This window comes from Corapipo altera, unplaced genomic scaffold, assembly GCF_003945725.1.
Source record: "Corapipo altera isolate COAL_440 unplaced genomic scaffold, ASM394572v1 2, whole genome shotgun sequence".
NCBI lineage: Eukaryota > Metazoa > Chordata > Aves > Passeriformes > Pipridae > Corapipo > Corapipo altera.
In genome coordinates, this window is record NW_020884890.1 from 10,662,960 (window position 1) to 10,686,310 (window position 23,351).

At 36.9% G+C, this 23,351-nt stretch overlaps 1 protein-coding gene across 3 annotated transcripts in view; it reads right to left on the minus strand.

The window, feature by feature from the left end:
• The window catches only part of IBTK (inhibitor of Bruton tyrosine kinase), a 55,848-nt gene that overhangs the window by 27,246 nt on the left and 5,251 nt on the right, over positions 1-23,351 (minus strand). For 2 of the 3 annotated variants that reach the window (XM_027644809.1, XM_027644807.1), the window contains exons 2-15: positions 20,375-21,042; positions 16,890-16,986; positions 15,518-15,642; positions 14,877-14,987; positions 13,474-13,644; positions 12,203-12,320; positions 10,244-10,424; positions 8,888-9,011; positions 6,980-7,157; positions 5,233-5,410; positions 3,806-4,399; positions 2,358-2,444; positions 1,366-1,448; positions 1,226-1,263 (exon numbers count right to left, since the gene is read on the minus strand). In XM_027644809.1, the coding sequence (XP_027500610.1) occupies positions 1,226-1,263; positions 1,366-1,448; positions 2,358-2,444; positions 3,806-4,399; positions 5,233-5,410; positions 6,980-7,157; positions 8,888-9,011; positions 10,244-10,424; positions 12,203-12,320; positions 13,474-13,644; positions 14,877-14,987; positions 15,518-15,642; positions 16,890-16,986; positions 20,375-20,698 (2,409 nt within the window). In that variant the 5' untranslated portion in view covers positions 20,699-21,042. The remainder of the gene's footprint in view (positions 1-1,225; positions 1,264-1,365; positions 1,449-2,357; positions 2,445-3,805; positions 4,400-5,232; positions 5,411-6,979; positions 7,158-8,887; positions 9,012-10,243; positions 10,425-12,202; positions 12,321-13,473; positions 13,645-14,876; positions 14,988-15,517; positions 15,643-16,889; positions 16,987-20,374; positions 21,043-23,351) is intronic. The other variant, XM_027644808.1, reaches the window with a different exon arrangement.

The following is a 23,351-nucleotide window of genomic DNA, read 5'->3' on the forward strand; positions in this document are numbered from 1 at the left end:
TGTGTCCCCATTCACTTTTTATGTAGCATCACTGCTTAACAACTTTGGTTTATTTCAAGTGGTACTGAAGTAAAGCTTCATACCAAAATATTTCTTTTGCTTTAGAACATGCTACTGGTAATGACATATTTTCCATCTAAAGTTTAAAACCTCTTACAGACATTAAGATTTTTATACGACATCTAGAGCACTTGATTCACAAAATATTTATTTATTAATTTAGGTTGATTTAGATTTACTTATTAAATAATAGATAACTTACGAACTACATACAATTGATATAGAAATCGATGATACACATGGACATTAAATGCTTAAAAAAACCACCTTAAATCCATCATTTGTCTCACAGTGTTTTAATTTGTTTCCTCAGGGCTGACTGAGGAAAAGGCAGCACAGTAACTTAGAGGTGAAGTTCTGTTTCGCAGCAGAAGAGAACTGTCAGTACTTTACCAGGTTCTTAGATTTACATATTGCCAGAAAGCTATGAAACTGAAAAAACTCCTGCCACTGCTTTAGCTTTCCATCTCAGAAAAATGCTTCTCCACTTACACCTCTCCTCTCTTTCCATAAACATTTTCAATAGTATTCAGATACTTAAACAGAGGTATTTAGTGAAATTACAATGTCCAGGAACAACCAGGGCATTGACACACAGTTAGCAAATAGGAACCATGACAAATTAAAGATCTACACCTTTTGAAGCACCAGTTGAATAAGTAAGCACTAAGTAGAATAGTCCTTGATATCCTCTATTTCATTAAACAGCAGAAGTCAACTGGAGGTTCTACACATTGACTCTTGATCCTGTTGTATCTTATACTCACTACAGGACAAGCTATTCCAAACTGCATATTATTTAAATTGTAAGATCTTTTACAGAAAGAAAATGAAAATTCATTCAAAGCAGTATTCCATAAGTCCAGTACTTTTTATAAATCCATGAACTAGCTCAAACTAAACCTCTAAAACAAAAGTAATACTGTAATTTCCCCTGATATACAGTACTACATTTATTACTCTCATTTAATACACAATGTAAATAGCACAAATGTAGAGTAACCAAAAATGTGGGTTTTGGTTTTTTTTCTTGCAAGCAAGACCCAAGAATCCAGCCTTTCCTTTTCCTCATTATTTAGATTATGTTACTACAGGAAAAAGCTGAAAATCTCTCACTTATTTGATGCGAAAAAAACATACCACCACACGTGTTTGGCAAGCTTACCTCAATCCATGAGCTGCTTAACATGCTGTGAAAATAATCTGTAAAGAAAGGCATTTCAGTTCAAGATGCAAGAAAATGACAGTTAAAAGAGACAATATGACTTATGTTATATAAATATATATAAAAATACACACACATACCAAGTCTTGCACAAAGTACACACTTATGACACGGGAATTCCTTTCCATCTAAAGATTTCAGGGTCACATCGCAGAGGTATGAACTAGAAGATATTTAATAGGATCAAAACTGTGACTATTCAGAAGATCTACAAGCTGTAAACTCTACAAATGAATGATAACTTTAGCAAGTTAGGATTTATTCTTTGAAATAAAACACACCTGAACTTTAATAATATCACAGAAAATGAACCCAAAAGTACAAGCACAATAGTTTTCAGAGAGAATTTTTTTTTCCAAACTTGAGCTCTCAAAATTCTATCTGAAGTATTTCCTTCAAAACAAGATCAATTACCACTATGATCAAATAAATTAATTATGGCTAATTTTAGTCAATCTTAAATGGTCTATGTTAAGTTACAGAATTCTTTTATATCAGTAGCTACTATAGGCTTTCATGATGCATTTTAAGAGTGCAATAATCCAAATTCTGTTAAAAAGTTACTTTTATGCAATGTTGGTTTTACTATGTAAATAAGACTATTCAAGACTTTGGGTATAAATAACTCAATCACATCAATGGAATTAAAAAAACAATATCACTTAGCTAAAAGCAAATTAGAAAAAGTATTATCCATTTGCTTATTTCCAATCTGTGTAGTCTTATTGTCACAGCAGGCACATTTACAGAAGTCAAATTGCTTTTGACTGGATTACCCACAACACTTCTCCTGACATTAGCATTCTATGACACAGTTAACCCACAGAACACATTGAGGTACAGTAAAAAGAAACAAAAATACACCACACGAAATCTATCCCAGATTACTAATTTAGAGATCAGTCTATAAGCATCTACAAAGAACATCCAAACATGAATTACTGTGAAAGAGACAAGTGTATACCAGAAGTTAAAATGCTGTTGATCAACCTTAGCTTGCACTTAATAGAGAAAGAGATGACATTAAAGGAAGATGATGGGGGTAGGAGAAGCTTGATTTAAAAAAAATTACCATTTCTTCTGATTTAATTTTGGTTTGTTCCCATTCTTCTTGTTGACAACAATAACTTTTCCATTTTCTAACCTGACTCCATCCAACCTGCAAGTCATTAACATTAGTAATAAGCAATACAATTAGTAGACAGTTCAAACCATTAAGAACAGTTCCACCAAGTAACAGTACTTCAGTGGCCTCATACTGTGAATATGAAAAAAAATCAAAATGATTCATCACAGAAAACTATAAAAGGGCCAGTTCTTATTTCAAAGTCTTCACTGCAGATGTAAAATATAACTGACATTCTTTCCACATCTTAGCTGTCTTATTTATTATCTTACCTGAAAGCTATATTGTATAGTTTAGGCCAAAGTCCCACACCACAGGGTCAAAAATGTACAAATAATATATACTGCTACCAGTCAGTTATCTGAGCAAAGACAGCAGTTTAGAAGAGAAGCATGTTTCAGCACAGGCTTTTTTAGCATCCTAATTCATCAGAGAGGCTCATGAATGGGATGGTAAATACACAGGAGTACTGCTGGCGGATTACGAAGTAACACACTTCCAAAGGCAAAGTGCTTTACCGTGGAAATTTTACTCAGGAACACAGTTTTAGCAGCAGTTTCACATCTTTGCTGCGTGTGCAAAAACTACAGCAAAGAAAACTGTCCTGAAAAAGCTCATTCCCTCTTTTGAAAGGACAAATGCAGAAAAGAAACCCTAGACAACTGTGTAATACTGTTCTACAGAGACATTTGGTCTCAATTCCATTCGTTTCGCCACGTAACATAAAATTAACAACAGTTAAACAAGAATTCAATTTTGCTTTGTGTTGTTTTACACAAAATATGTTTGTTGTCTATGGAAAAACTGCTGGACTATGGACCACAGTATAGAAATTAGTCAATCTAAAACTCAGTTAGATCAGTTGTCTCTAACAAAACAAGTACTGATGTTTTAAAACAGCCATTCTGGAAAGTCACATGATCTGTATCACATATCAAATCCCACAGAGCTCATGCCTTAAAAGATACTGCCACAGTTTAACCTGGCTGGCAGGTAAGTGCCACACAGCTGCTCACTCACTCTCCCCCACCCACCCACCAGTGGGATAGGGGAGAGAACCAGAGAAAAAAATAGTAAAATTCGTGGGTTGAGATACACAGTTTAATAAAGCATAAAAGCAATGGAAAATAATAATAATGGTCAAAGACTTAGCAAATACAAAACAGTTGACACATGATGCAAGAGCTCACCATCTGCCAACCAATGCCCACTTCCTAAGCAGCATCCCCCCACCATTTCCTCCCAATTTTTATTCTAACATAAGTGTCTTTACTTACATTATTGTCATAACAACTAAAGTTAAATCAGCTGACATAAAAACACTCCATGAAGACTTTGTTATAATATAAATTTAATACATATATAATACAAATATATAATTTCCTTTCACCTACCTTCCACTTAAATTGCTGAGTCCAAATTTCTTTGCTGCACTTTGCAACATTTTAATGAGGTTAGCTTCTTCACCAGCTTTGCCTTTTTTAGATTTGCTCTTCTGTTTTTCATTCATAACTTGTACTTGGTTATTTCTATAAATCTCAAATGCAGACTTTCCATTAACATTTTCATCAAAACTCATTTTGCTCAGATTAGAAATTAAAGTATTTTGGTATTCTTCTGATTTTTCTTTATATGGGATTTTCGGTTTATAACCATGAGTCAAAAGATCACAAGTATCAGTGTATATGAACTGCAGGAGGTATGCAAACAGATCTGGATGAACTTTCTCTATTACATAAAGATCACATCCAACAGCATCTTCATCTTTACGGTAGATGTCTGGAGTGTCTAGTTGGTTGTCACTGGAAACAAACAGCTTCCTGAAGAAGTCAGAGCGTACAGCCAAGATGTATTTGTGCACGGGGTACGTTCTTGTGCCGATTTGAAAAGTCACATCGTGGATGCTGTCCATTTCATCTGTTTCATCTAACAGTTTGCCAAAATCCATTCCAAAACTTGATAATGACACACTTGGAATTTCATAGAGACTAGAATAAAATGAAATACATTAAAAAAACCAAAATCTACAAGCTTCATAAAACTTTACGTAGTATGTTTGATGAGGAGGATGAGGTTGCTTCCGTTTGGTTTGTTTGGGTTTTTTCTTACATTGCTGCACTACTCAACATTTCTTGTCCTATTCTTCACAAAAATAACTAATTATATGGTATTTAGGCAATTACACCACATATGTAAGACCTCCCTAGCTTCAGAATATCAAATATGGTATTTTGTCTTTATAATGCACCCAATAAATATGTATTATCAGAAGTATCTTATCTTCATCACATTTTTCCAACAAGGAAACACAAAAATGTTTGCTGTATTTCATATTACAAACCAAAGCAATATGGAAAAAAAACCCCTAATGCTTAGCTATTTATCAGATATATTGGAAACTATTGTGAGAGTATAAGAAACATGGTTCAGTATTCTACTTATTTATTTTACTTTATGCATTTTTTTTTCAAACAAGTAAAAATTCACTTTTCACTTCTATTTAAAATCTGATTATTGGTGATTACTGAAGAGGTGAATTTCTACAGTATTTAGAACTCAGAGTGTGTTAGGAAATGCAGGGTAAACGCTTGCCTCAAACAACTTAGATAAAACAACACTGTCTATACAAATTATGCAAATATGCTATCTGAGGCTTTTGGGTAACTTCAACCTAGTTACTAACAAGTGCTATCCTCTAGCAGGATGGATAACCGTATTTACTGTGACTTCTGTATGAGCCAAAAACTAGTTTGGAAAAGAACGATTCAATTGCAATCACACACAAAAACACGAAACATTACCGTTGGTGTTTTAAATATACCTGGTTTTAGGATCTGACTGCAATACAGCAAAATTGCAGCCACTAGGGTCAGTGGCAATACTAACAGCTCGGTGGACAAAAGTTAGCTTCTGAAGTCGAATTCTTTCATACACACTGTTTGCATCATGTTCACAAGACACATCGTATGAAGAATTCTGAAGGCTCGATACAAGTTCTGCTAAAAAAGAGTAAATACAAATCATAGAAAGATCCTGATAATTAAAATGCAACAAATAAAACAAAAAGGTAAAACTGACTTTTGTATGTCCACTGATGGAGTCACTGAATAAGACTAATTCATGCTGAAGATTTCAGCTAGCTTATATACAGTATATATAGGAGGAGAACTTACCCAGAACTTCCTGTAGAAGTGTTTTGCCACTTCTTATGTAAGGGAAAACACTCCACCTAACATTCAATGCAACCTCTTGCAGAATGAAACAAGCTGTGCATCAGCGTACAGCCGTGCAAGACTGTTCTCTTTTCCTGTCAAATCATTATAACAGAAATAACACAATTGCCTTTGGATTTCATATTATATCTGTTTAAATTATACCCAGACTAACCAAATACTATTGAAATAACATGAATACATCTCTGAATGCATCTCTAGAATTTTCCATTACCTGGTAATTGAATACATGCACACCATTCACAACATTCATTAAAACCTTGCAAAAAAACAGGAACCCTTATTCATTACAAATCACTGATGAATATCATAGATGTTCATCTATATGAGAGGAAATGGCCTTAAGTTGCACCAGGGCAGGTTCAGATTAGACATGAGAAAAAAAATTCACTGAAAGGGTGGTTAGGCATCAGAAAGAGTTGCCCAGGGAGTTGGTGGTGCCAGGTTGACGGTTGCACTAGATGATCCTGAAGGTCTCTTCCAACCTTGAGGATTCTGTGTATGTGTCATTGTGTGTGACTAGGCATTCACCTAGTCAACAGGTGTGGATTCTGAAATTTCCCTGAAGACATTAGAACTACAAAAAAGAATAGCAATAAGCATAAAAAAGAGTGCCTACAGACACATATCAGCACCAGGACAAACAGCAAAAAGGAGATGCATTTGGTGCTTCTGTACTATGTGTTGTGTAGAACAAAAGAAAGTAGCAACTGAGTGTGCAACTCTGAATTAAAAAACAGAGGAAAGATTTTTACTGTGAAAGAATACAAAAATGGACTGAAAACTGAAGACGGATCTCAGTATCAAAGGAAGTCGAACTGCAACATACAGTTATAAAGTTCAAATACATCCCTGAAAAAGAGCTGACAGTTTCAATTAAAATCTTGTCCTGTAGTAGACAGGTAACACGAGCCAAGCTAGTAAGGGGGAAATTGCTCTGGACCCTGTATTCTGCCCAGGGTCTAGGAAACACAATAAGGTTTCACAGACTTAGCAGCGCAAGCAAGAATATGCTCCTCCTTTGGGTCAATGCCAATTCTCTTAAGACTCATTATCTAATATGTGACAAGATCGTTGCACTAGACCCTCGTGCTCCTATTACTCTTCAGAAGTACTTTTCCTCCCAGAAATCTCCACCTAAAGTTTAACTGAAGGCTGCAAAATAAGTAAATCTTAGTATTACTGAGGAAGTGTAGAGTAGGAGTCAATACTAACAACCATCAGCCATAGAGGGAAGAACAAACTCACCACATAACATGGTTAGATTGTAAAGATTCGATTTAACTTTTATACTGATTTAAAGCACTTAAAAGCCATTGAGAAATCATGGTTAACCTTTCTTTTCTGAGATTTTTTTCCCTTCTTCCAGCCACTTCCCTGTAAAGGCTTCTCCATCCTGTGTGACAAACATTATTTCGTTCCCATTTAAAGCAACATCAGACATGAAGACTTGCCGGCCATATACCCAACGGCACTGCTTCATGGAGTTGTTAGATGACTTCCAGCAGAACACCTACAATATAAATATTTTAGAGAAAGGGGAAATCTTCATATCCTATAAAAGCAGTCACATACTACACACTACTTCTTTAAACACAAGAACATACCACCTCTAAGTTGCATATAAAAGGAGAAAGATATTCTTCAAAATTTCAGAATAAAGTGTTATGAGCATCAAAGAACCCACAAGTAAAACAGGGAAAATCTATTATGACATCAAGATCCATTTGCCCATGAAGGGCATTTGAAAAGTTTCTCTGAATATTCAAATATCTTCAAGGTAGTAATATAAAGTACAGGTTTTACTGACACGTCAACAAGGACAGCAAAAGGTGTCATCAAGTCAAGAAACATGCTTCATCTAGTTCTTAATTTACAGATTTGCCCAACTGGTTTGCTTATAAATCAGACAAAATTCAAAGTTAGCACACCAAAAATTTAAACCATTTCCTGTTAATTGTTTGACAAAAATCTTAGATTTCTCTATACTAGTCAAGGTTTTGAAATGGAGACCATGACCAAACACATTCAAAATATTCAACAGGAATGTGAAACGCTGCATGCACAGCAAGTCCCCAACAAGGTAAACTGTACATGTCAAGGAAGCGAACATAAAGAAATAGTCACAAGCAAGGTAAAGCCCAGGCACAGCATTAACAGCACTAAAGTCAGACTTTCATCTTCTCCCATTGAAGGGCTTGCACAGGTCTGCTAACACCTACATAAGGAGAGGACAAAAGAACCCGAGCAACGTATTTCCTTTCCTGCCCCTCGAGCCCTACAGAATCACAGAATAGCTGAGGCTGAAAGAGATCTCTGGAGGTTATCTAGTTCAAACAGAACTGCCCAGAGCTAGCTGCCAAGGAACACATCTAGACAGCTTTTGAGTATTTACAAGGATGGTGATTTCACAATCTTCGTGGGCAACCTGTGATAGTGCTGGACCACCCTCATAACGAGAAAAGTGCTTCCGGATATTGAGACAGAGCCTCCTTTATTTCAGTTTGTGCCCACTGCCTCTTGTTCTATCACTGGGCACCATTGAAAAGAGCCTGTCTCTATCTTCTTTACATCTCCCTTCAGGTACACATTCATTAGATCCCCCTTGAGCCTTCTCTTTTCTAGGTTAAACAGTACTTCCTCAAAGAAAGTACAACCAAGCCAGACCAGAAAGCCCTCATTTAGGAAATAGAAGTATTAAGATCACATCCCTTTCCTTACTCAATAATTTATAATGCCTAGAAGCACTAAAGATCCCAGCACTTGTCAGTATGAAATGTACATTGACATAGTTCCACTGATGCAGGAAGATAAAGTAGTTTCTTACTGCTAAAGCAGTGTCCCAAAGATGTTAAAAGGGCACTACCAATACTATAGATGCTAGATCCTAAAACTCACATGCACAAATACTACACTGACCTAATGAACAGACAAGGGTATCTCAAAACATAATTCAGTCAAGGGCAAGGAAAGAAAAGGAAATACCCACATAGTTCCCTTATTCTGATATACAAGATCAGTTTTTAACATTCTTTAAGAAGGTATTTCAGTAAGAAAAATTTTTTGTAAACACCACTAGATGGCACTGAAGGCTTAGCTCTCCCAATGAGCAGATCTGAAAAGGCGGAGATTCTGAAAGGTCCTGTAAAATGGGACTTTATTATGGGAAGAAAACAATAAATCCACCACAGTATTCCAGTTTTAAGACAACACAGTGTCTACATTTAACTATAAATAACTTACTCTTCCAGCTTCATCCAGTGCCAGAATGCAAATCTTCTGACCTCCATTTTCTTTAAGATGCTGGGTATCTACCTTATATTCCAAATATCCCCCACTGACAAGAACTTTTTTAAGGTTCAGCTGTCTAAAAGAATACAAAAGGTTAAATTCGTATTTCCTTATTGTGTATTTATGTTACTTCTATGACAGGTTTTTTTTGTTGTTGTTTATAGAAGCAGTAAAAAAATATAGTTGAGGCAGTGACACTGAAAAATTACTTATGTTTAATTTTGTCCCACTGGTACTATCAGTACAACTGCTAGCAGTATTCCATTGCTACTATAATAGTATTCTACTACTACTGTCAGCAGACTATAATTTTTGTTTTGTAAGCACATTGTATCTACAGGTTCTTCACAAAATTCCATTAGTGAAAAACAGTAGATGGTGCATCTTTGATTTCAGAATTACAAAAATTCACTTAGCTGTTTGTGTTAAAAGACCTATCTTATCCAGGTTATTTCTCAGGGATTTGGTACATTTTGGCTTTTAGCTGATCAAAACCATATTCCTTATCCCTTCTCTGTTTCTTAGTATAAGAGCACAGCATGTTGTATTAAGTTTCTGTAAGTGCCAGCACCTTCACTTACAGCCACGTAGAAATGAAGTATAAAATAATCTTTAAGCTATAATCCATCAAAAAATACTGTCAGAATTTGAAATGAAGCTGAAAACCTAGTTGGAAGTTAACTAGGCAAAATCGAATCTAAACAAATCTAATCAATTCTAATCTGTTATTGCAACAGAGAACAGGATCAAATAATTTCCTAAATTTATGAGTCAAGGATCCAACTTCTTCAACAGGTTTTACATGCAGGTTTTAGCATATGGACCAGATGATGTCAAAAGGGCCCTCTTGCAACTTAAATTAATCTTCATAACATACTTTATCCACACATTAGTTATGAACATCAGACCCTAAATTACTGATTCAAAATCATAACAACATAAATAAATAGAATAGCTGATCTTCAATGCCTCTACCAAGATGCACTTATACAAAACCAGGCTAACAGAGGAAGAAAAAACACCAGATTCAATGTTTTTAAATCAGCACAAAATATTTCCTTTTAGTGTGTTTTTTCAAAATATCTTCGGTAAACAGCAAGTGGCACCTTAGCCTCATGTCCCAACAAATACAAATAAAGAAACAAACAAAAACGATAGCCCTAGTTCATATAAAAGAACAGCAAATGAAGAAAACATGGGGGACCATTGCATTATCTGCACAAAAATGTTTAAAGACCTTCAAGTATACAACTACAGTGTAATCTTCACCTATTGTTTTTCAAGACAATTTAGAAAAGTAACACATACTTTGAAGCTATCTTTTTGCACTGATAGTCTGCAAGTAAATAAATATCTCCTCTTTCAGTAACACATACTGTAGCACCATCACTTGCAGAGACCAAGGACACAGAGATGTCTTTATGGTGTAGAGCAGAAACTTGGCGAGGTGCAGTTACACATTTTTCTCCATTAGGATCCAATAGATAACCTAAAAAACACAACACACCCCAAAAACATTATTTGCTATTCTACATGTCGTACATTTAAAGGATACTTTGCTACACTACTTTGAACAACCCTTAAACTCCAAAAGATTTTTTAGGTAGCTGGATAATTCATCTTCAAAATAATTAAGGCAGGTAAGAAACACACCATGCATACTTGTTAGTTCACCACAAACACCAGAAAACACTCAAGATTTGATACATAAAAATGAAGTAAGGCATATTCCACTAAGAAGCTATTTAATGTGGTTGTACTGCTTTGATTCCAAAAAAAAGAATATTAATTTGATCATATTACAGTTCAATACAGTAAAATACCATAACACTGGCATAAACTACAGCTTATTTCAGCCACTGGAAGACACCAAAAAAGTTTGTCAGAAAAACTACTCTAAGTGCACAGAAGCATGAAGGCAGCAGTTAGACAAGGTTGCAGCTGTAATGCAAGATCTCTGAAAACATAAAAAAAAAAAAAAAAAACAGGCCATTGCTGCTCTGCTGGGACAAGAAACCTAACAACAAGAATCTCATATATAATATAACCCTGCTTTGTGTGCAGGGCATAATTGCAGGGCACTTAGGTCTGCACCACTGAATGGAGCAGGATACAGATATCCAGGAACAAGCAGCAGAGCTACCTCTACAGCTGGAAGCAACACTGCCTTATGACAGTGTAGGACCATGCTCAAACATTTTAAACAGGCAAGGTTTACCAGCACAGGTCTATCACGGTGCCCAGCTGATATAACTGTACCGTTTACAATTCACTTATTGTCTCTATGGTACTGCACTGGGACGTGTGCTAACCAGAATAATCCCAACAACACAAGCAACCACAAAAACAACTTATATGATGAGTGCATATGAGAAAAAATGGCAAAAACAAAGAGATATTCACTGTAAAATACTTCTCTGACAAAGACAAGTTTTTGCACATACCTCTTCAACCTTAAATAGAAACACAAAAAGTGTTGGAACCTGAGGCCAGAGCTGATGCAGATTAACTATAAGCACCAGAGCTAGCTAAACAGTTTTGTTCGCACACAGACACAGAACTGCAAAAGTGCAAATCCAAACCAATACTGCAATACCTGTTTATCAAAAAAGACAAAAGCAATTAAAATATACCATTCATACAACCAATCAAGAAGTTCACCAATTGGTAATACGTTTTTAGTAGGTTCTTTCTTGACTTCAGAATAATACAGAGTTAAGTGAAGCTTCTGGTAATGGCGTTGTTGGAAAAAATCTAGATATAGGCAAGTATCTAACTTTAAAAAGTTAGTATGGAAAAAGTTATCAGTATCATGTTTACAGTGTATGATGAAAGAAGGACATAGGTAGGAGAGCTGAAGGCTGGTTTATAATTTATTAAGGGCAGTACAAACCAGACTGCTGGAAGAACAAAAGCATGCCTTGGGGTAATTTCCAACACAAACAGCAACATTCTGTTTCCTCAAAGTATTCAGCAGCAGGACCATACTTGATACACATAAGGTAGAAGAATTATAAAGAGTTCAAATAAGACAGTTAAGTCTGACTAGCTCCTGTCATCTTAAAATGTGAAACTGGTAGTAACGAAAAATATTCTTCAAAAGAAGTGTGAAGGGATGATGTCACCAGATTGGTTCAAAAAAAAAAAAGAGGGAAAAGAAAGCTTCAACTAGGCTTCTGTTCTAAGAAGCAGATGACAGGTTAAGCATGAATGACATCTTTAAATGGCTGGATTTTAGGTTTTACTTTTAGAACACTTCTACCTTACCTAGTTGGCCGCCATTCAGCCCCATGGTATACACTGCTTCCTTAGTCCATAGCACCGTATGGAATCTGCCTGCAGCCACTCCAATCACCATTCTACCTTTCAGGTTTTTTGCCTGAACCTAAGCACAAATCCAAAGTACATCTTAATATCAAGTAGCAACAGGTGAATTTCACATGTACAAACTTCTGACAACATTTAACTCCTAAAGTCGTTAAGCATGAAGCACTGACATCAATCCACATACAGTCTAATAAATCAAGATTATTTCAGAAGTTCATCAGGCGGGGCACTATTGCACTAGTGACAAAAAGAAATAAACTTTTTTCATTATCTAAGCAGAACTGGAATCAAGTCTCTTTACACTGTCTTCATATGTAAGATTTTGAACAAGACTGCACAGAACATGTTATAAGACAGCCAAAGAAGACTCAGGTGCTGCAAAATTTCAGCTAAAAGTTTCAACTTGTAAGTCCTAATGCCCTAAACATACTGCAGAACACTACACTACTAATTCCACACTACAAATTTAACTTCATTTTCCAGATTAAGATGAAAAACTCAAAACAAATCCTGTGGATACAGAGCTGTCATTACACTAATGAAGAGCATCCCATGCTAACCCAAAACACTATTCTGCTGCATTTTGGCCAACAATTCTTTTCTATTTTTATAACACTGGTAGTGCAGTGTTGCTCTACTTCAGATGAACCTTCCTTTCAGTGAAAGGTAATGTAACACTTTCTTTACTTACAAAAAAATAAAATTTAAGAGATTAAGTATAGAAATATAGTTAAATTGTTGATGCCTATACCCTCTCTTCCCTGTAATTATTCTTCCCAAAGCACTGACTCCAGAATCAACAGTGCTTCCAGCAAAGGATATAACAATCAAACCCTGAGAGCCATCATTCAGTGATTCAAAAGGAGCAAGAACGTCAAATAATACACACCTATTAATGTTACATCACTTCAGCTACAGAACAATTTGAGGAAGAAAAGGGTTTTGGCAATTGTACCCTGTATCATACTTCACACTACAAACTTTAGTACTGTTCAGGTTACAAACTAACACATTTATCAGGACAGAGTTAAGCATTTAAGATCTGAGATGTATGATAAGACAGAAACAAGATTTATCTGAACTCACATTAAACTTGGTTGTCCTGAAAAGGTTTAAAAGTTATTTCCATAACCTTCACATTTTACTTTCTGTTAAAAAAAACAAACCCAACAAAAACTAAACAATTAAGCTTTGACTGATGTTATTTTTACCTGTCTAGGAACACTACAGTTAGGAGGAGGAGGAAGAATACCCAATTGATGGAAAGTATTCAAACCAAATGTGTAAACATATCCATCTTCTGTTAAAACAACAGTATGATCCTTGGCTGCAGCTATCTGGGAGCACTGATGACCAGCTAAGCCTTCCACAAGTCTTGGAACCTGAATAAGAAAAGAAATACTGATATAAAAGTATATTGGTTTGATATTAACTGTTGGCCATCTATGACACCAAAGTAACATCAATAGAAAGTCATGACCAAATACTGAAATACAGATAAAAATGCATTTGAACACACAGTACACTCATTAACATAATTACCACATTCAGTGCAGTAAGATGAACTACTTTCATTTGAAATGCATTTTCTGCTATGAAGTGAGATGACTTTTAAACCACCTGTTCCAAAATTAGATTGGAAACTATATCTTTAGAAGAGCTGAACAGATATTAGCTATCACCTCTTTTGTTTTTCTTTTTAAATTACCATGAACATTAAAGACTTCGCCCTTCAATACAGGATAATTCTAAGAAAATTCCACAGAATAAGGAAGCAGTTCTGTATCCTTGACTCTTCATGCCCTCTAACATGAGTTCTCCTTTATTCCACTAGGTAACATCCGAATTTTGAAAGAGCAATTTGGAAAAAAAATTCTAATTTCACAGAATTGCTTTAAAAAGCTCTCTTCTTCAAAGAGTTCCAGTCTTCACTATAGCATTCACCAACAGAATATCCAGTTCTACCAGATACTGGATATTAGAAATTTTTAAAAATGACTGTGCTGCAAGCTAGAGGCACACTACCAGGTAATGTGCACAGGATAAGATGTTTAAGTCTAAGAATTGCATTGTCATCATATCTTAGTCTTCTCAAATCTTAGTTTTCATATTGCAACAATGTACTATTCAAATGAAAGTGATTGGTGAGTTTGCACTTAATAGCTGTGTAAGTCCAGTAAGAAGCAACCTCACCATCACTCTTCATGCCACTACAGTTCCACAGTGCTGCTGTTTCCTTTGTGACAGCCTTGCAAACATCAGGAGGCACCACAAACCTACTTCAGAAGCCAGCCCAGACAAAAGACATTTGCTTCCACTTATCTGGCATCAGCTAACCTTTAAAACAACTCAGCCATAACACAAAAGTCAGACTGCTCTGTCTAGCTATCTTAAATTAAACTATATTTAAATGCACATTCCTTTACTCTCTGCCACCTCACTACTAGCACTGCAGAGGTTTTTGTTATTTGGTGGGGAGCAAGGGGGCTGGTTTGAAATCAACAGCAAACTCCTTTTGAAAGTACACTGACAGAAACTCCAATTCACTTTTTAAACTTGCTGTTTGAAATAAAAGAAACATTATGCTAGACTACATTAACATAAAGCAGCATACCAGGCACGTTTGTTCATCACCATGACCCAAGCGCCCTCCTTGTCCATGTCCACATGTATAAACTTGACCTTTGTGGGAAAGGAATACAGAGTGGAATTTGCAGAGTACCACCTGAAAAAAACAAAGGCAAAAAAGGGGAGGGGAGGAGGCAGTATAGGGCAAATTAATTTTCCTGGATAATCTGAGAACATCTGTCAAAAGTACTTTGTGAAGAAGTTCTTCTTTAATAAAGGTATGTTCATAAAAATACAAGTAAGATATTAAAGCATAGGACTGCCAAATCAAGGTACAAGGAACACAAAATATTTGCTTTAAGTATATTATGTACTGCTTTAACGTACTTGAAGAGATCAACAGTTTCAGTTTAATAGCCCCCAGGCTAACAGAAGCTCAAAGACTGAGTTCTAAGGGTCACAATACTGCCTCAGAATAGCTGAAGAAAACATGTTAAGACTGCAGCAGATTGTCTGCCCTGAATGTTTGCTCATGTTCTACTTTATAAACTTCCAAACATTCTCAAACTGAAGTCCCAAGAAGTTATTAGAGTTCTCAATAATTGATAACTTCTTTGATACTTCTTCCCCCTCACGCACCCATCCAAGTTCATCGAGAAAGGTGCCCATGCAATACATTAAGAATACCTGTTTGATATACACGCCATTCCGAGGAAAAAGATCCACCAGCTCAGGGTGATGTTTACCCTGTTGACCACCATGACCCAAAGTGAAATTTATATTGTTTCCCCAGGTGTAGACTTCTGTGGGATCTGTAACGATAAACATTCTCTCTGCAGCTTGTAAATTTACCAGTCTTGTGCATACTGACTCCAAAAAACAACTCCTGTTTCTATGTAAAATGTGAAGAGGAAAGCTGTTTCTTACCTAAAACTAAACTTTACAAACATTTAATCCTATGAGAAGTAAGGTGCTACGACAAAATATTTTAACAATATTGTACAGATGATCAACATTAGTTACACTTGCAGAAAATGCAAACACTCTGCAGCAGCAGATTTACACATCGTTTTCAGAAGACAACTATTAACCACCTTAAGTTATATGTGCTTTGCTTCAATTTAGTAAAAAGCCTTTCCCAAATTCAAATCAAAGTGGTGGCCAAAAATGACATTTATATTTTTTAAATAACCTTTCGGTGACATCTGAACACCATTTTCTGATGAGTAAAAAACTGAAATCAATGTGTATTTTGCCAAGCTGCATCACTGTCCAGGGAGACCTTACAGCAGCCTTCCAGTACCTGAAGGGGACGTATCAAGAAGGCTGGAGAGGGATTTTTTTATAAAGGTATGTATTGATAAGACAAGTGGGAATGGTTTCAGATGGAAAGAGGGTACATTTAGGATAGACAATAGGAAGAAAATATTTACAGTGAGGGTGGTGAGGCACTGGAACAGGTTGCCCAGAGAAGTTGTGGATGCCTTATCCCCGGATGTGTTCAAGGCCAGGTTGGATGGCACTTTGAGTAACCTGGTGTAGTGGAAAGTGTCCCTGAACACAGCAGCGGGGTTGGAACTAGATGACTTTTAAGATCCTTTCCAATCCAAACCATCTCTGATGATTTTAACTGAGAAAAACAGCAGAATAACTGAGGTCAAAAAACACCTCTGGAGATAATCTAGTCCAACGCCTGTGCTGAAGCTGGGTCATCTAGAGCAAGTTGCCCAAGACTATTTTCTCTCATGTTTTGAGTATCTCCGAGGACGGAGTCTGCACAACCTCTCTGGGTTACCTATTACATCACTTGCCTTTTTTCTTATTTTTTTTAACCTCTGAGCCAGTCATTATTCCTGTGCACATATGTGCATCCTGTGCCTACCACCAAGATTCTGTTCTTGCTTTCTTCTGATATTAGCAACCCCATACCTTCAGGTATCTCATAATTTACAAAGTCCTAACTAAAAACACAAAATATTGTCTACGCTGGTACATACATTAATACATTGGTGACACATATCTTCTTAGAAAACACGAATTAAGTTATTTAATCTCCTACCAGTTTTCTTGAACACCACATGGATAGGTCTATCTTTCATCACGAGATCCAGGGCTGATAAGCCTTCTTTATCCTGAACATACAGACTAACACCATGCTGAAAGTGAAGAAGAGAAGGGGAAGAGAAGAACTGAAGTTCATTTTAACTGCACAGCTTGAAGTAAACCAGGTAAACGTTTAAGAATCTATACAAATCTTTAATTGAAGTTTAATACTGATAAAAGAAAATCTTCAGATTCAAATAAACTGTGAGCAAATCTAAAAAAATAAACAGTGCAATTCTGTTCAACCACATATACATCGTGTTGACTTATTAACTGGGATTTTACTGTCTGAATGCTGACTGTGTAATAGGATGTAATCAGTGAAATACAAAGTAAACTGATTTGAAGATAAAGTACTGACATCTAAGAATGACAAATATTCATCAAAAATGCATTTACCAGCTTCAAAGAACGTATTTTCTTAAATTGGCATGTTTATAGAATCAGTTTTGACAATCTAGAGAAGTAAAAAATAAAAAAAACCTAAATATGACTTTGAAAACAAGCAAGGAACAATGTTTCACAGCTACTGAGAAAAGGTGAGAGGACACAGCCAGACAAGAGACAGTGGGGAAGGTTCAGAGGCAGAAAACACGAACAGTTCATTCCTTTAGAACTCAGAGAGACATAGACAATCTCTGTAAATACCATTTGCTCAATACAAAAGAGTGTTGCTACACCAGCCTTAGTTTTAAGGAAGTCAGGTGTCATCAACCACTTCCCTAAAGGGAGGAACTGCAGATGTTCCCAATAGAACCTAATGGATAAAACAGCTGTACCTTGCTAACATGAAGGAAAACCTTATAGAACCTCACACTTAAGAGGTAAATACATGCAATACAAAAATGGAGGGAGTGCAGTTCACAATTCCTTCAAGTACGACAGAAGGCCAGCCAGCCATATCTGAAATAGGGATTTTAACCCATAATTTTCCTTGGAAAACCACCAGCCAGAAGAACAACAATATACATTCTCCAAATTATAAAGGCAACCCTATTAGCTACAGTGCTGGTATTAACTCACTATACAACAGAAAGACTGACCTATTTGTTTGACTTAACCAGTTTTTGGATATTCTTCACTTTGGAAGTCATTTAAGTCATTCACAAGCAGACAGAGGCTGCAGTGATATTCACATGGTCTGAATTTGTGAAAACAAACCCCAGTCGCTGAGTGGCAAATCTTGTAGTAAGATACAGTCTGAGAATAAGGCATGACTGCCTCCAGCCCACAGTAGAAGTTTGTCATCCTCATTAGTTTAGGGCACCAGGGCCTGATTCTGGGGCCAGTATAGGAAGTTGGTTAGAGCATAGTGCTCACTAATAATGCCAAGGTCACAGGTTCAATCCCCATACAGGCCATTCACTTAGGAGTTGGATTCAATGATCCTGGTGGGTCCCTTCAAACCCAAATATTCTTTGACTAAACTATACTGGTGTTGCAAACAGTACTGCTTAATATCTTTGGACAACAGGCCAGAGTGCTCCCTTAGCAAAGGTGATGATCCAGGAGGAGCGGCTGATAAGTCAGAGGATTGTGCTGACGTTCAGAAGGAAGGACCTTGACAGGCTGGAGCAATGGTCCGAGAGGAACCTCATGAAGTGCAACAAACGGAACCCACTGTACCAATACAGCTGGAGGCCAAATGGCTGGAAAGCACCTTAGTAGAAAAGGACTTGGGGCTTCTTGTAGACAACCAGTTGACCGTAAGCCAGCAATGTGTCCTCACAGCTAGGAATGGTGAAAGCACTCAGGGCTGCCTGTGGGACCATTGCCAGCAAGCATTACTCAGCACTGGCAAGCCACAGCTGGAGTGCTGGCTTCAGGTCTGGACTCCCAGACATGGATATACAGGACCAAGTCCAGCAAAAGACCATGAAAACAATGACTGAGGCATCTGACATACAAAGAGAAGCTGAGAGAGCTGGGATGCTTGCCTAGAGAAGGTTTGGGGTGGGGGAGAAGGACAGCATGCTTTATCAAAATGCATAATAAACAGCTGCTTGGAGGTGAGAGGTGGGATCCTAGCGATACTCAGTGACAGAAAAAGTGGCAACAGGCACAAACTGAAATATAAGAAATTCTGTTTAAATCTAAACCCTGCTTTTACTGCACTGGTATTAAAACATTGGAACAGAGATGTCTGATGCTCTTTTCAAAATCCAGCTGGACACAGCCCTGGGCAATCTGGTCTAGTTGACCTTGCCTGAATATGGGGGTTGGACTCGACAACCTTTAGAGATCTCCTTCTAGCTCAGCTATTTCGTAATTCTATTCTATAATCTGTTCCTGTTGTTGCTATAATACCTTAAGAACATATCCTTTAAATAACACAGTACAGCAGAGGATTCAGTTAAGGAACTGGGAGACAGAACACTCTCTTCTTAGAAGAGTATCAGCAGAGCTGGCTATCACAAAAATCTCATTTTTTTATGCAACTGACGGAAAAGTAAAATACATCTGGGAAAACCTGCAGAGGCCTCCTGTAAGCAAATATCAAAGATACAGATATACACACATACACTAGAGGATTGAAAACTTTTTCATATATCAAGCACAGAGTTACTAATTTTCTAGAGAACAGAATCATGAACAATTCTTATAAAAACACCTACTTTTGTGAAGTTTAACGAAAATCTCCTCACTATGTAAGGGTACAGCACATATTTAACAATTATCAGACCTTCAAGAAATATAAAACACTGGATCCACAATCTTTTTGCTTCAAGTCTTGTTAAAAGCAGAGAGTTCTATGTCTACAAATGGCTAGCCACTCTAATCTAAAAAGGCTGAACTCAAAATGGAAAACTCTCTGCCTTAAGAGGTTTTTAAGCAACCCTGAACCACAAATATTTCCTTTTCTCACATGGTTAAAGGGATAATGGAACACCTCAAACAAATGTAGCTCTTCCCTTTGCTGTACTTGGGACAGGAGGAACAGAAGGAAGATTAATTAAAAATACATACAACTCGCTAAGTGGATGGGAAGAAACAGCAATTGTAAGAAAGGAATAAGGGGGACTGAGCAAAAGCCACTTAATGAAATATGCCATATCTTGAAGAGCCTCTCTCAAATATAAGATTCATTTCTAATTATAACGCCATTTAATCTTTCGTTATTTAATGTTCTCTTACACCAATTGGTACACCTGATATCACCCACACAAACAAGAAGAACTTGTGGACTTCAGGAAGTCCACAATTAATCAGGGATCCTTACTCAGTGCTGATTTCTGCACGGGCAGACAGTCATTTTTCATGAATACAGAGACAACCTTCAAGTAAATCAATGCTCTGCGATCTAAATACAAAATTATTAAGACATATATTGAGAAAACCCTCAAGAGGCTTTCAGTCAAATTTGAAAACACACTTTTACATAACCAATACAACTCTAAAAATTGTAGATGTTGAGGAAGACTACAGTTGCAAATTACTCACCTTCAGTAATGACAAAACACAGTCAATGTATCCATAAAATATACTTCTGTGCAAAGCTGTCCATCCAGACTCTTTGTCTTTCGCCAAGAGATCTACTCCTTTGGTCTCAGCCAACCAGTCTAGCACACCTTTTTTGCCACAAGACGAAGCGAGATGTATAACATTTCTGCCAAAGGCGTCCTTTATAGTTGCAGCATTGTAGCAGTAAGAAGAGAGAAAGGCCTTGATCTGGCCTTCACTTCCTCTGGTTACTACAGAAATAACATCCAAAGCATGCTGTAGAGATCGACACTTTGAAGTGCACTCTGGCATGTGAGAACTCATCTTCACTTCTAAAGCTGCTCCTCTCCTTAAGGGGAACAACCCTTAAGTGTATCAAGGCACTCTGATTCAGTACACAACACAGTGCCCTAGAAAAATTGTAATTCCAAGGATGTAAATCCAGTTTTATTGAGCTGCCATTAGAAAACTTTGTTCTATTACGTTTGGCACTTGATTCAAATAAATATTTATAAATATATATTTTTAGAAGTCTTATTTCACCATCTTATATAACAAATATTCTTGTCCATAGAAAATTCCAAAAGTGAACTACTTCTAGTGTGCAGAGGGGGATTCCCCCTCCACACAACCTTATTCTTCTAAAACTCCATAATTGCAAGGGAGACCTGAAAGAGAACAAACCAGAACAGATTAGCAATCAAAAACTCTTTTCCCCAGCAACTGTGCTGATTTAACCGCTTACCAAACTACCACTTTGAAGTACAGGACAAGACAATGTGCAAGGGTTAACTGACCTGCCCCATGCCATGTGAGCTTATATTCAGGTATTCACTCAGTTTAAAAAAAACATTACTCCCTTCCCCACCCCAACTGCCAAAGGCACCTCCTACCTCTCTTTGACATAAATCTTGTAGCCTACAATGTGAACTGGATCCAAAAAAGTCATCTGAAGAAAAAAAAAGTATGCTTTCCCAACCTTAGGGTCCTCAGCACCCTGTTTACTGTCTAATTGTATCGTTACTTTGTTATCAGAAAGCAAGAACTGAACTAGAAGATTGACTGGGGGGCGGGGAGGGGGGAGAAAGAAAGAAAAAAACCAAAATACAAACAAAACCAAAAACAAACACGCATCACCCCCCATCCCCCCCCAGCTGTTGAGCACACTTTGGCTAGTAGAAGACTTGTCAGTAACACCCAGGGGGAGGGAGGGACCACCACAGTTTCCATAGCCACTGCAAAAAATAGGATTATGCCCCACTTTCTCTTCCCTGCCCTGAATGCATACTCATGTCCCTACTAATTCTGTTCCACAGAACCAACAGGAAGGTTCCTCTCCACCACTCCCATAGCTGCTAACACAGGTAGGAGAAAGGATGGCATCAGAGCAAATAAAAGCAGCTTGTACAAGATACATGAATTCAGGCAGGAAGAAGTGAAGGTCTACGTTGGAAGAGGTAAGGGAGGAAAAAGAAGGAAAAGGAACCAAAGATACCAATTTTTCTTCATGAAAATATATTAACAGTCTGGGGCATACAGTATTTCTGCTTAGCTTGGCATACTTATCTTTAGCACATCCATCTTTCTCTGGTATCCTCTTTCTCAAAAGTAAAGGCCTGACAGAAGCACTCACCTTGCATATGAAACATGTACAGTTAAAGTCAAAAGCGTCACAATTCACAAAGTGCACACAGCAGTATAAAAATCACAGACAAACCCAGAAAACAGAGAAACTACATACATCACTGATACACTGCTGAATTAATTATGAACTGCTATTAAGCCTCCAAAAAACAATATGCTTCAATCTTCCAAGCATAACTTTAGTTTCAAACTGAGTGAAATAGGACAAGACACAACACAGTAAACAACACCCCCCACACACACTACTACTTCCAGCTCAGCAGTCATTAGCAAGTTCAGGTCCTACTCCTTGACCCCCACCCCATCCAAAAAGCCTGTTGAGCTTAGCTTCCATTGCTTTTCAGGCACTGAGTGCATAACCATATTTTGTCAACATCTCTCTCTGCAAAGACATGTCACAAAAAAACTTATTTTGTTCGGAAAACAGAAATCCCAGTCCTCCTCCTGTTTCAAGAATTATCATCAAGATTTCCATAAAGCTGCAAGCAATCAGTTTAGAGCAAACACTAGTAATGGAATGTAAACTTCCAAGAAAACAAAGGTCTAATCCAAGAGTATTCCTTTAAACATTTCACGACAAAGCCTTCAACAATTATTTTTCCACCTCATTCACAAGGGATTAAATACTCGGAATGCAAATCTACAGATCAGAAGTTGTTTCAGTGTGTACCTTCAAAACAATTTCACAGAGAGGCAAATGAAAAAGAAAAAAAAAAAAGTAGTCTTTATTTACTACAATTTAGTCCCTCATCCCTGACCAGGAGTAACAATCAGAAAGCTTTATGAGACCAGAATTGACCAAAACTTGTATTTGTCAAAGCAAGCTCCAGTTCACCCTACAGGTCATTCTCCAACCAACTTACAAACTTCTACAGTAACACAAAAAATTAAACATATATGCGCATCGACTTTTCTCCTCTGGCCTTCTCAAGCCTGAGACTATAAAGAGAAGTGAATCACTGTCACAGGCTTGAAAAAAAAGCTCTAATTTCAAGAATGCAGCCTGACTTGCTGCTCCAAGGAATCAAAGTGTGATAGGTGACTATCAGCAGACTCAGATTGCCAGTGCAAACACCTTTCTAAACACTAATAATTAAAAAAAAATATCTGGAGATCTACAGGAAGAACATCAGAAGTGCCATTATCCTCAAGTCAATTTGTCAGATTTCATCAATATGCCACTAGGCAAAAAAATTATGCTGTGGAAGAAGGATGAATTTTACACATACCTTTTAAAGCACATCTTAAATATAGTTCATTGTTTAGACATTATTATCAGTGCTACAAAGAATAAAACTAAAAACAACATCAAGAAAAATTACTCAGAGGAGTC